At 36.5% G+C, this 15,196-nt stretch overlaps 2 protein-coding genes across 2 annotated transcripts; both read left to right on the top strand.

The window, feature by feature from the left end:
- LOC107647173 lies at positions 649-1,506 on the top strand. Its single transcript, XM_016351290.1, has one exon. It carries the CDS (start codon positions 649-651, stop codon positions 1,504-1,506), a length of 858 nt encoding a protein of 285 aa, XP_016206776.1.
- Positions 5,396-6,360, top strand: LOC110263796. The gene is made up of 3 exons (XM_021105594.1): positions 5,396-5,509; positions 5,598-5,951; positions 6,118-6,360. Exons 1-3 carry the CDS (start codon positions 5,396-5,398, stop codon positions 6,358-6,360), a joined length of 711 nt encoding a protein of 236 aa, XP_020961253.1.

The following is a 15,196-nucleotide window of genomic DNA, read 5'->3' as shown; positions in this document are numbered from 1 at the left end:
CATAGGCACGAAACCATTCAACCTAAAACCTAGTCACTAGTCCGTGAACCCTAAACTAAACACATTGGTACCGGAACCAGCCAAGTCACTGAACCATACGCACGAAACCATTTAATCTAAAACCTAGTCAATAGTCCGTGAACCCTAAACCGTACACATTGAACCGGAAACCGCTAAGTCACTAAACCATACCCACGAAACCATTCAATCTAAAACCTAGTCACTAAACCGTACATATTGAACTGTACGCATTGAACCGTGAACCCTAAACCGCACACATCGATAACACTAAAACTCAATGTTGGTATAAAGTTGCTTAAGCTAAATAATTTGGCATGATTCATAAATTATGGGGAGGTTTACCCAATTTAACTTCAATTTATTCCGTATTAGATTAAGGTATTGCATGTTCTATTTCAAGAAGAAACTCTAAACCACACCTAGTGGTATCCATAATACCATATACCACGTAATTAAGGCCATTAATTAATATTCCAAGGTAGGTGATGGTTAGTCTAGGACTACGAGCAACAACATGGTACAATAAAGTGGAGACCATGCTGCATGCTTACAAGAAGGAGGCTACGAGTGAGTGGACTACGCACAAAAACTACAAACTATATGCTTACAAATTCTTCCCCATACAACATGGATACTAGAAGGAAGCCCTCAAGCATGGCAGTCGAATGTTTGGAAATATTTCATGGAGTCGATCAAACTGCATTCAGGATGCTGAGACAAGTCCTTAACCGTGAAGTTACACAGTCATTGATGGTCATCGCATTTCTACTGTCAATGGAGACCATGGGACTGAGCGGTATTCTGCAAACTGCCATAAAAAAGGACGGCAGGTTTATGAACAGTCTTGCCGAGGATTGTGTCATCTGTTTGCAATGCCTACTATCTCCCGAGTTCTCAGGGGTTCTGGACAAATCCAGAAAACTCGAAACCCTCAGACACGCGTTGAAAACTGAGCTCACCTTATACCAGGTTCATAGGATAAGATCCATCCTCCTAACCATAATTCCCGATACCCTTTCAAATATTTGCTCTAGAATTCTAGGCGACGTAACAATGGATGCTGTGTGGTTAGAGTATCAAAGGAATCTTGCAAGATTATTGGGTTTCAACACACATGACGATGGCATATCAGTTGCACCAGAGGAATTGAGCAGACACAACAATGGCCGACGAATGCATATGCAACAAGGAGGAAGGCAAACTGAGCAAGAAAAGGGAAATCAGAAGTACATTTGCAAGGAGCTGGACGATGCGGAACATCCAAAGACACTGACCGTATGCTTCGGTCGAGAGTCTATGCCCACTGCGGATGGAATTGCTGAGTTTTTTTGCAACTTGTTTGGTCATGTGGTTCAAAAGGTGACAGTCATGCCTCGGAGGGAGAAAGACTCAGGTGATTTTGCTTTTGTTCTTTTCAACGACGCCTCAATCCCGGGTATTATCATGGAGACAAAAATGTTGTTCATCATACCATACAAGGCATGAAAAGTTGGATCAAATGGTGGACAGGAACACATTATCGATGTATGGATTAGTCTACAATACACGATCAAGGTTAGTGTCATTTTTTCAAATTAATTTAGTTATACCAGAATGTTTACTTGTTTAGGGAGCTGATTTATACGTTAGATGGAATTAAAACACCATGCGATATACCACGAAAGCACAAATGTTCATTTTTTATATCCAATTTAAACTATCATTCCATTATATGTTACCAAATTTTGTTTCTAAAATCTTGCTCAATCTGGTTCCTTATTCGGCTGTGGTCATGAAGTTTAAATTGGAAATCAGAAACCCTATAACCAGTAATTAACCTCATGTCGTTTGGAGTCCTTCACCATCCACCTCCTAAAGATAAGATATTATGATGTAGTTGAACTTCTTGGGACTAACGTAGGGGACATACCAGGAATATTTTTTGGAACTATACACGTTGAATATCTCCTTTTTTAGTGTGACATTTTGAAATCGCCCTGGTGTATGTGGCTGCCTTGTTGTGTATAAATTTTTAATTTTTTTAACGGGCTCTAAAGTTGTTGTTAGTAAAAAATATAATCTTTCTGAACTATAAAGGGTTATACACTATGCCCAAAAATTCCAATTTAAATTTAAATGGGCCAGGGCCAATGTACTTGTTTGGAATTCCATTACGTTTCATTTTTTTTAAACCCAAAAGCGGCAGAGTGTCCCAATTAACAAATAACAAAGTGAAGAAATCAAATAAACCCAACATTCATGAGGGTTACAACACTGTGACAATGATGCTACGGCCACAAACAATTCTTGCACAAGAAGAATAACTAAACTTCTAAAATTCTTGTCATGGCCAAGCTTATTGTTTAATAGTTAACATGTCATTTTTTTTTGTTAAATACTTAAGCTAATCGAATCTGTTCCCGATAGATTATTGTTCACGTTTGATATGTGCATTCAGTATCATTTGCATTCAGTAGCATTGCATTTGCATTCAGTAGCAGTCACTATTAGGTCGATACACTACCTATAACTAAAGGTAGTCGCAATAAAATAGAATGTAGGATATATGGACCATATATACAAATAAAAAATATCACAAATGTTCACCAAATGTCAAATACAGCACATCATAGACAAAATAACACATTTAGAATAACATTTTGATTAATTACACAACACAGGAACTTTTAAAGGTCTGCATAAATCTTCTAGGTTGACCCCTGGTTGACGGACAAGTCAGGGGAGGTTGTGGGTCGCTGCCGCTTACTAGGACCTGCCTCAGTTCCCCCACCTTGTTGCCTCTTGTTGACATTGTAGTAGAGTTCAAAAAATTTAGGCATAAAAATTGAAAACGTGAGAAATTAGAGCAGATAACAGTGGTAAGATGTTGCTCACCCTGACTGCTGAGTATCCACATGATGCTGTTGTTGGCTCCGGTAGTGATTCCTAAGAAATATCTCGGTGTGGTAGACTCTTAGTTGGGATTCTTTGTTGAAGTAAGCACCGCACACCGACGACAAGCGTTGTATAATTTGTTCAGACAAAACCTTCGACGCATACAGTTCGTCAACGACACAGGGAGGTTCCTCTTTCCGATTAATGTCCCTGACGATCATGTAGAATACTCTCCAGCCAACGTACCTAAGCTCCACACTCAGCAAAGAAAATCGTCTATACATGCGTCGTATCCTCCCTAAATCAGCTCCCTTAATCCAAAACCTGTCAATGTCTCTTTTGGGCGTGATGTGGAGGCAATTGTCTTGAGTGTCTATTAAATAAAGATCCGTGGTACTGTACCACTTGAATAGATTCACGATATTAGGTGGGAATTCGATATCATCCTGTGGCGGAACAAGACAAAACCATGGCAAGTTAGTGTTCCAAAGGTTTTTTAACAGAAGCATAACAACGAAGCAAGGAAAATTATGGATTAACGTACATCTGTTGTGAAGAGCCCGAAGACATAAAACTGGTTATACGATTGTTGTATGTTCCTTAATGCATTAACATACCTAACCAACATGAAGAAACAATGACAAATGAAAAACAGGGGAGTGAAACCTAAAAGAAGGGATGATTTATAGCCAAACATTTCCTGACTCTTTATTTACTGGTTCTCTGCATGCAGTTATGTAAATATACTCGGTTTAATTTTTTACAGATACAGCTGTTATCAAAGGAGGTAATAGAAGATTGAAGAAGATGCTTACCGGAAAACCGGTTTCATTCTTGTTTAATTACTGCGAAGATGGCTGTGGTTGAAGGGATGGAGATGCCAAGGAAGTGTTACAGACGAAGAATAGTTGATTAATAGGTGTAACTTTTTTCTTTTTTGCTATGTTACTATGTTAGTTGAGAATTTATTAAACTTTTTGATGTGAAATTAATCCAAACGTCGAATCAATGGTAGTGGGTAGTTATTGTTAGCCAATTCTTTGTGTTATCCTAATGTTTTGAAAATGTAAAGTCCCCTTTAATTGATTATCAAAATGTTTTGGAAATGTCTCATTTATAAATGTGCATATATCCCCTTTAATTGAATGACTAATGTTTTCAAAATTGTTATCCCTTGCTAATACACGTTGTCGATAAAGAAAATGTTATAACTAATTTATTTTTAAATATGAATTGAATTGCAAACTAGTTTATTTGTTATATACTTTTAGATATCAAGAAAGCAAGTAATCAATTGATTTCAAAATTTTAATTTACCCAGTAAAGTTTGCTTCAACCAGGAAAGATTTTTTAGTTTTAATTACGTTAATAACTAACATTGAAGAATTTAAATTTAAATACTAAATAGTTATCAAAATACGTAGTAATAGTCATTAAAAATAAAAAATAAAAGATACCCAGTAATCAAATGATTTCAAAATTTTAATTTAGATATTAAAAAATAAAAAAGTTTCTTTCAAAATTTAACCGGTTATATCTTAATTTAGCATTAATTGCGCTAGTAACAAATGTTGAAGAATTTAATTTTCAAAGAAAATACTAGTAGTTACTTAGAAACCCATTAATCAAATTAATTCAAAATTATTATTTACGTCATAAAATGTGCTTCAACAACTTTGCTAACATTAATTGGGTTAATAGCAATCACTGAATAATTTTATTTTCCTAGGAATTTATTTTTTTTGGAAGGCAAATTAAATTTTTTTGAGGTTTTCATAAACTACAGGCATTGATGGAGGGGGATTTACGGGGAGTTATTGGGATAGAACGGAATATTTGTTGAAGATTATCAAAAATACCACGTTTTAATAGCTCATGTAAAATTTCATTTTTTTAAAACGCCGCGTTTTAATACCTCATTTTAAATTTAATTTTTTTCCTTCAAAAGCGTGCAACTTAAGTATCCCTCACTTTTCAACTTTCCATCTTCCTTCGCAAAACACTTCTCCTGGTAACCCCAAGCTAACACACTTTGCTGCTGAAGGTTTTGACTCCAAGAGCTTGTTCTCCGCGAAAATCTCGACCAAGGTAAAACTCTATCCTAACTCTTCTTCTGGTAGCGATCGGTTATTATCATCATCTTCACGCAATGTTCATGTAATAAAAATTTAATCGTAGTAAAATCAATATAAGCCAGTTAAGGTTTTTTAAATGAATGGGTGACTGATTTGGGTTTCTCATTTGTTAATTTGAAAAGGATTTTATGCATTTAGGTTTGCTTAAAATTGTTCTGTTAAAGATTCAATAGTTCACGACATTCACCTATTTCAACAAAATGAAGTTGCACTGTTTGTGAAAAAGTTGAACCACTTTCTTTCCAATACCAAAAACATGCATGTCTGTAGATTTTGAATCGTAAGTGTCACTTGTATGAGTTTTTTTACATGAACTCTGATTTAGTTCGTTTTTCAACATGAACTCTATGTTACACTTGCCATAGATGACGTCTTCGAAGGACAAGGGTAAGAGAAAGCTACCGATGGATCAAGGTACCACACAAAACTACAAGTTGAGGTTTTTGAAGCCAGTAATAAGGCCATCAATGTTCAAACTGGTAAATCACCTCCCTTGACTACAAACCTTTGAATTTTCTAGTTTGTGTGCTATCGATGTTTTGACCGAACCTGACCTATGTGTAACAGTCATTACCTATAACTCCGGATGAGCTCCCAAACCGTATCCCGTACCTGGACCTGGTTGTGCCTGACGGAAGGAATAACCCCTTTCGGTCGCAACTCCAAAGTGGCAAAATTGCATTGACTCGTGGCTGGCAGGAGTTCTACCAGATGTACAAAATCAATCTGGACTCCTTGCTCTATTTCACACACAAACGAAACTCCAATTTCCAAGTCCGGATATTTGATTTTTGTGGCATTGAGAATTCATACCAACTCCGTGATCCTGAAGAACCACCATATGTAAGGACTGGTGACTATCAAATTGCAAAGTGTATCAACATCCCTCCTTCAGCCAATGCTAAAGCCGTTGCCGCTAAGGTAAAAATCAAGTGGCCCTTTTTTTGTGATGGACCTAACTACTCGCATGATGTCGTCGCGATTGTTGGTAAGCGTTAACTTGTTGCAACATGTTGTTTAAAATATTTTTTATTGAAGAAGCATTAAATTATCTGATACTTACTGAAATATCTTGTGTTAAAATCAGCCGAATGTCCCTCATCTCAGTCACTTCACTGGTCAGAGGCACCCTATCATCCTTACACACGGCCACATAGAGGTCGAAGCTACATATATAAGGTACAGTGGAAAAAGGGACGGTAGCTTTGGCGTTATTTCTGGAGGATGGGAGAACTTTGCTTCATTGTGCAACTTCAAGCCAGGTGGTGTGGGGATCTTCGAGGTGATATCCACTGAGCCAGTGACGATCATGCAGGTTCGATGCAGATAGGATGCCTTATGATGAGGAACTGAAGGCGTAATACGCATGTGTTTGACATGTTTGTCCATCTATGATGATAAAACTTTTTCCGTAGTTTTAGGACGTATGAAACTAAATTATCTGTTTCTTGGTTGTTGAACAATTATATTGCCTTTTTTGTATGTGATGAATTTGAAAACAAATTTGGGTATGAACTAAATCAGAATCGCATTCGCAAATGATGTAGGTTTTTGTACTTTTTTTAATTGACTTTGTCATTTTAACTTGATGAGAAATTTTTTTTTTCAAGATCAAATGGCAGAATATCCTTTTTTTTTGGAAATAATGCCAGAATGAATTTATTCCATTGGGGAGAAACAGTTTTTTTATTGTTGGCCTTTCACATACATTCAACTAATTTTTTTTCTCTCAGAAATTGATTAACCATTCTTTGTTGGAGAACTATTGTTTTTTTCTAAAATTTGGTTACATAAGAATTTTTTTTTGGTAATTGCACAAACTTTAAAAAAAATCTGGCCCAATCAGTGACAAAGACAAGAGAACTGCATGTTTTTGTTAATGTAACTTTTTTATTAATGAATCAAAGTTGGGCAATTTATTGTAGTTGGACTGAGATCTAGTCAGGGTGAAATTTCGGATGTGGTGTGGGTTTTTTTTTATTGGTTTTATTAGCCCATGAATTGTTAAAGAAAAAACCCTATCTCAAAAAGGATGCACACACCAATAATGTTTGAAGGAAGCCATATGTCATCAGAGGTAGAGACCAGATATATTCGAAGGAAGCCATAAGCGTATGTCATTAGAGGTAGATCCATATTCATCAACAAAGTCGGTCGCCTCATACTCTTATATAATCTTCCTTAGTCGTCTGCCCTATCATGTTAGCGGTGGTGAGTTCCCTTCGGGGGTTCAAATGCATCTCTTTATCGTAAGTTCTCATTCGTTTCCTCTTTTATTAAGATGACTGACTTTTTACATTATTCATTATAAGGAAACGACTATTTCTCACTTGTATTTTTTATTTAATTTTTTTTTTTTGCGATTTGAAGTCAGATGGACAGTGATTGAAACATGGGTAACACCACGGAGTAGGTTGCCGCCACCTGGAAAGGAAATTGATGAAAGTCCTAAAACCCATACGCAACAGGATTAGTAGTAGTTTGGTGGACCTTTTTTTTTCAGGATATGTGAATGTATGATTTCTTTGCATCATTTATTGTGAATTTTTGACTATGTTATTTTTTGATTCGTTGTTGTACAACCAGGTTGGTACTTAGGTCAAAGTTCAGGCCACCGTCTATCCGGAAATACTTACTAATGAGGTACATGCGAACAATAGTGACGATGATGATCAATAACCTTTGCTGCTGCACGAAGGATGTATGAAGGCCCCGCCAAACCATATTGGAACACATGTAAGCTAAAGAATCGGTACCTGACTGGAGCACTCAAAAAATGATGCTAAATGACCATCTTCCTTGTTGCGGGTTAGATGAATTAGCTATCTGTTAACAGTGCCAGGAGCCATTTTCCTTCCGCCAACTCCTGATGAAACGGTATGTTCTATTGTATTTAGCCTTGTGTATGCCTTTAGAAAAAAAGGTGTTTTTGCCCGGAGAAAACGGAATAAAAGGGGTTTTGTTTTATACTCTGAAATCCGAATTCGTTGGAATTACCAACCGGAAATGAAATAAACGAAAAAGAGAGTAAGAAAGAAGAGGTTAGCGTTTGGTTAAATGAGGGTTTGGTATAGAGTTGTCGAGTTACAGGGATTAAAGTTTGTTTATTTTGTGGTATGTACGTGTTACGGTAAATCCTAGTTTAAATTTGTTGTGATCCATTACGGTGACTCAGCGGTCGATTATTCGAGTTTGAGAAATTTCCGTGACGATCACTGCTGTATAGGAAATGATTTTCCGATTCGGACGGTTGCGATCGTAACAAAAATTTCTCAAACTTAAATAATCGATCTCTGAGGTACTCGAAAGAATCACCATGAATTTGAATTTGGATTAACTGTTACACTTAAAAACCACAAAATATCCATGCTTTAATCCTAGCAACTCATGAATTCTGTGCCAACCTTCGTTCAACCAAACACTGATATCTTCTTTCATGCTCCATTTTCCTTTTATTTTATTTTCGGTTGGTAGTTCCAACGATATCGGGTATAACGGTTGTCTATGACCTTGATTAAGAGTATACCAAACTAGCAACTGATTTTGTTATACTGCTAGTAGCTTAGTATTAATTAACATAGAATGTCTTAATGTATAATTATTCTAACACATTCTCATCTACATGCATGAGGAGGAGTCGGAGTAATAGGTACGTGTCCTGTATGTCAGATTGATGTGGCGACACCCTCTCACAGATCGGTTAGTAACGGAATAGATAAATTCTATGTATATAGTTCATATCCAAATGAATAATTGTTGGGTTTTCAAAATCGATAAAAAAATTGTACGACAAATGTATTTTCAATCGTCTTGTATAGGATAAATGTAACATGGGAAAGGAGGGAGATGGTAGTGCTTGGTTGTGTGAATGCTGGTCCAGATTTGTGTAGTGATTGAAATTAAAGCTTTGGTATTTCGTGGTTTAAGAATATGAAGGAGAACCTAGATTTAGGATCTTAGTGAGGCGTTCGAGTGAATCGGAGATTGAATATTCGAGTTTGACCAATTTTCATGGTGACGATCATTACCATGTGGGAAATAATTTTCCGATTCATATGGGAATGAGCATTATCGAAACTTCTCAAACTTGAGTATTCTATCTCCAAGACAATCAAACGGATCATCAAGAACTTAAATCTAGCTTCTCTTTTGTATTCTAGAATCACAAAATACACTTGCTTTTATTCGAATAACTCTACAAGTCCGTTTCGGAGTGCATTCAACCAAATACTATCATCTTCTTTCTTTCTACATTTTACATTCAAAGCATTCCATACATTCATTCCATCCGCGCTGGAACTTTCTAGGCCATAGGTTTTGATAGCCCTTTCCAGTTTCTATTTAAGACAATACAATGAGAGAGAATATAGTGTGTAAATTGATCACAACTTTTTTTTTTGTTGCAAGAGACGACTGTTGGTTTTGGGTGACAACATGGATGAGTTGCATGTTTAGATGGCTGCATGAATCAAGTAATTATAATATTGCAGTCTTTGTTTTCTTGAAATGTCTTCACATATACTTTTGTTACAGTGATTGTTTATTAATTTTTAATATCAGGTAATAATAGTCTACAATGTTACGGATGCCAGATGAAAACAATTTGGAAATGTTCAGTCAGAAATCCCAGGAAGCAAAACCCTGCCTATCAAAGTCATGCTGTAGGCAAATAGCTGAAAACACCTCAAAATTCGCTAATGTTAAACTTAAAGGAAATGTCTGCAGGGTTTCAAAGTATTATTGTTCCTAATGTTATCTTCTGTCAGTATCTAAGATTAGCATCTTCAAAATGTTATTGTTCCTAATTATCGAAAGTATGATATGCTCAAATATAAATGTGTTTCTGTTCACATTTTTTTCTTTATATATAACGGATTCATGACAAATAACGAATCGGCTAAAATGGTACAAGAAACACTCGCTATATTTGACACTGTTTTCATACACAGGGTGCCACTTTCCCAAAAAATAATTTCCAACGAATATAGGAAATCCATAATAACAAAACAAATTCACAACCTGAAAGTAAAACAACATAGGTAACACAAAATAGGTACAACCATTGATGAACAATTCAACCCTGGAGCATACGACCCATTCAATCCACTAAGTAGGAAAAAAAATCCATTAACACAACTTTGATTTATATTGTATTGCATAATCACAATTGTAGGTAATCCTTACACCAAATGCAACGACAATTAACTGCAGCTAAAATACAGCAATGTAAGCAAAACACATACATATTAATGAACATGATTATCATGCTAATGCACTAAGTGGGGAAAAAAATCAATTAACACAACTCTAATTGATTAACTGTATTGCATAATCACAATGGTAGCAACTCCTTACCTAAAATTCAACCACAATTAACTGCAACTAGAATACAGCAATGTAAGCAAAAGACGTACATATTTTTGAAGATAATTATTATTCTAATGGACATATTCACAGTTAACGTAAATAACAACAGATTAAAACTCCTTAATACCAAGCAATGGCAAATACATTGCGTTCAGTAAATCAGGACTAATCATGCTTATAGAACCAAAAATTTGAATTGCACTAAATTCAGAAGACTAATTCTTCAAATTGGTCAAAGTGTCCTATGCATCGACGCGAACAATGCCATGTACGATCCTTGTTTGTTGCCACAAGACATTGACGATGGTAACGGATCTCGGACATCGATCTGCGAATGTGGTGTGTCACATTTCTCATCCATGACACCATTAACGCATTCATATTTTGTGAATGAATGTCCCTTGTCCTGCTTTGACTCCTTCACCTGGTTATGACATCATAATCCCCAATAAGAAACCATAATCATGCATAAAAGCGTAAGGGTCAATCATCACAAAGTGGTTAACAGGAGTTTTACGCATCGCACCTGTGTTAACGAAAAGAGATTTTTGTTGAAAAATCCATTCATGGACGCGATGTCAATGGATTCACTGCTTTCATGGAGGCTCCGCTGTTTTATAATTTTTTTTTTTAACAAGAAGAAGGAGATATTCATTAATTTACCCAATTCATATCATGGAAATTAAAGGTTTACATTCACAAAAATTACCTCATCCAAGGTGTTGTCTTTACCATTCCGGTTCCTCATACCCGTCGCCGTAAACTTCTTTGTTCCACCCTTTTTAAAAGGCTGCGCAAACATAGGAACATTCACATAGTTTAATGGTTTTTAAAGGGACACCCACCGAAGAAGATTTTCATGGCATGAGCGTAGTTAGAATAAACAAATCGTACCTTGGTCTTAGGTCCGGAGTGGTGTTTGGACTTAACTGAGAACGACCTCGAAGAATTAGCAAACCTTTCTGGACTAAAACCTGAGTCTCTGGCTGATGCATTGCCGTCTGATCGATCGCAAGGGTTACCTTCCACACTATGCTGCATCAGTTCTGGACAGCGCTTGTAGTAATGACTGTACTTGTGGCAATTAGAGCATGCTCTCTTCTTCTTCCAAGAAGACCTCTTGGAAGGGGCTCCTTTGCTTTTCACAACAAAGGGATTGTTGATGCCTTCCACATTAATATTAGGCGTTGAGTTGCCTTGTTTGCGTGACTGCAGGCGGATAATTAAGTTGACAAGTTCATATTGGACTTCATCAAAGTATGCTAGATCCTTGCAAGCAATATCACACAGCTTGTTGCAATTCGATGCCAATGCACCAACTCAAAACTTTAAGACCCTTTCGACGTCATCATTCACAGGCATTTCTGTGCTAATAAATTCGTTCTTTGCATTCTTAGTCCACCTTTTGTAGATCAACGAATCTGGAAACTCAAGTATGTTTTCGAACTTCATGGCACAGAAGACATGACTACATGGAATACCACGTGATTCAACCAGCTTGCACGAGCACGAGAACATATTCTTACCTCTATTGACTTCCACCCGTCGATCTTTGGCCGGGTCTCCGAGAGCAATCACACTGAACTCGACCTTGTCCAAGGTTGTGCTTAGTACCTTGATATTCAAAGCCCCTGCCCTCTGAATCTCATTACGAATTTCCTTAAAACTGTTTCGAGTGAAATAACATGATGCAGATCTTTCATATACCTCCAACGAGGTAATCATCACTGGCTCTGAGCACTAAGACTTAAAGTCAGTGATTAATTCGTTGTTTCTATACTCCTTTAAGGCCCTATCCAGGTTATGCATGAAGTCAATGAGGGTGTTCTTGCGATTAACATAAAATCTGATGAGAGAATTTATACCTTCGCATTGTGATGTCGTCCTTATGTAACCGAAAAACTTATCCTGGAGGAAACAATGAGACCACATCGAACGAGTTTCATACGTCTTTTCTATCCAGGTACTCCCAACAAGGTTGTGCTTATCCAAAATGGCTGCCCATCTCCGATCAAAGTCTCTGTGGTCGTTGTTGTCGTATATAAGACCCTTAAAATCGCGCAGAAAATTATGATTCTTTATATTTTCACATGCATTTCTCTGCAGATGTCATCCGCATAACCGATGGGTCACATCAGGAAGAACATTCTTGATTGCATCTCGCATGGCAAGGTCTCCGTCAATTATTACTGCTTTAGGACTTTTCCCACCCATCGCTTCAACAAAGGTTTCCAACAACCACTTATACGTCTCTGTGGTTTCGTCGGATAGTAGGTCGGAGCCGAAGATAACAGTCTGTCCGTGATGATTGCATCCGGAGAAAATTACCAAAGGCTTGTTGTATTTATTCTTCTTGTAGGTTGAATCAAAGGCAACAATATCTCCAAAGCAGTGATAGTCGATAATTGACTGCCCATCTGCCCAAAAAATATGCTCGAGCCTTTCGTCACTAGTGAACGTATACTTTCCAAAGAACAGCGGATCGTTGTTTGACTTGCCAATCAAATAGTTTATTGCCGCATTAGCATCCCCATTTTTAACCTTTGACCGACGATAACGATCAATGTGGTTGTACAAATCTTTGCGTGTGAAGCCAGCATGACGATATCCACCCTTTTGGAACGCAATATACCCCATAATATGGCAGGTCTTGACACCAAAATTATGAAGATTTTCCACTTAGACTTTATCAGTGACAGTGAGATGACGATTGGCCGGAACCAGATGCGCAAATTGGGGTGGCGTCAGATCGTGATTGTGAGATTCCACAAAACATGATACCTTCCATCTACCGCAGCCATAGTCAAGCTTTACCCTAAGCCGAGCTGGACACTTGGTTTACGTTAGTGACCTTGCCTCCCTTGATCTATCATCCAGATCAAGATACCTCATATTCCTCCAGCCCTCTTTGTTGCAAACAAGTTGCCTACTAATGATTCTACCTTGATTATCCCTAACCACGTTGTCCTTCCTCATTACAAATCCATGCCAACAAGAATAAGCGTTATAAAATTGGCAGGCTTCATCCTCTGTCCTAAACTCCAGGTTCCAAATATCCTCCACCATTAAATCTGCTATTCTTTTTACACCACAAACTTCTTCACTCTTGCTAGTAGCATCCAGCGAATCCACATCGTCGTCTTCAGCATCATCTTCTGTATTCGGTTGATAATCGAAATCATCACCCAAATCATTATCAGAATCATTCTTCAAATCATCCTCGTTTATGGACATATTTTAACCCCTGGCAAAAATCAAGGTTGGTGACCAAAGATGTGAATAAACAGAACGAATGGCAGCAACTACAGGAAGCTAACCTAAGCTGCATGTAAAATTACTAGAACCAAACCCAATTAAACTAACCCAATTCTTTACCCAATTGTTTATGACTTCCAATATAAGGTTTTAATTTCAATGCCCCAAACCTAGCCACAACATAGAACTTGATAATGTGACATAATTTCCAGATTTCAGAATATGAACCCAACACTTTAAACAGAGAACCGTTGAACAGACAGAGTCTATCATCACCATTAAACTAATCCGGATTAACAAAAAAAACTTAATCGGACATAACTTCATGACAACCAAAGGTTGAGCATGAAGGGGTAAAATTGAACTACTTGAGGGAGATGACCTTACCTAATCCGCCGCACCTAATTCGAAGGCAGCTGAAAAATGGGGATGTCAAACCAGCTTTCACCAGCCACAGTTTCGTCAACAGCAGAAGTTCAGCTACATCAGGTTAGCATTCGCCCTCTCCTCAGTTCACGTCGATGCCTAGCCAACGAAACCAGAGTAGCAGTTGCAGCTCCTGTGACTAGAAAGAGATAATGCTTGCTAAACGAGGAGTGGACTCATTAACGAAGGCAAAATAATGAAAAAGGGATTGGGTACAATGGAGGCTTTACGTTTTCCAACTTTTGAAAGATGCATGTTAAATTTCAGCAAGAGATGGAGGGTATTTTTAAAAAAATATATATATTAAACATGAGAAATTATAATTGCTAATGTTCCCCAATACACTATACAGTATGTATATACACTAGCTAATGTAGTATGTTTATGGTATAGGTTCATTAAAAGCTTTTGTTATAACCAATGAATGAATTAATGAGAGGTTGAAAATTTTTTTTGATCAATGGCTGAGATGATGACACATATGCAAGGGTAAATTACCCACAAAATTGGCATGGGTTTGGAAGAAACCACCTAAAACAAAATGTATAAACTTTAATTAAGCTGGTTGTCCTGGGCTCCTGGCCTCTTCCATTTACACGCACAGTGGTAAAAAAAATATACAAATTATAGGGTAAAATACACCTATAAACTAAATACATTTTAGAATTACGTAAAAATTTTAAATTAAAAAATGTTATATGTATAATCTCATGCACATTTTTATATAAATCAAATTAATAAAATTTGAATTAGTTATTTAAATACTAAATCGAATTGACAAAATTTAAATGAGTAAAAATTGAGATAAATTGACATTATTCGACTCAATTTACTAACAAATATAGTTAGATACTAGTAAATCGAATAGTGTAAATTCAATTTATAAACAATGGTATAAAGTACATAAATCGAATTCAATAAGTTTGATTTAGTGTGGTTTTACTATACAAAATTTTTTATATTAAATTTCATACTCTTGAGTCTATTTTTAATAGTTCATAAATATTTTGTAAAAAAAATTGTGTATAGGTAAAAACTATTAAATATTTATAAAATTTTTTTAAAGTATTTATAAAAATTACTTAAATAAATAATATGATGTTTAGGAGGAAAATTTA

This window comes from Arachis ipaensis, chromosome B06 (genome assembly GCF_000816755.2).
Source record: "Arachis ipaensis cultivar K30076 chromosome B06, Araip1.1, whole genome shotgun sequence".
NCBI classification, from domain to species: Eukaryota; Viridiplantae; Streptophyta; class Magnoliopsida; order Fabales; family Fabaceae; genus Arachis; species Arachis ipaensis.
Note: the sequence above shows the minus strand (reverse complement) of the source record. Positions and strands in the feature narration are given on the sequence as shown.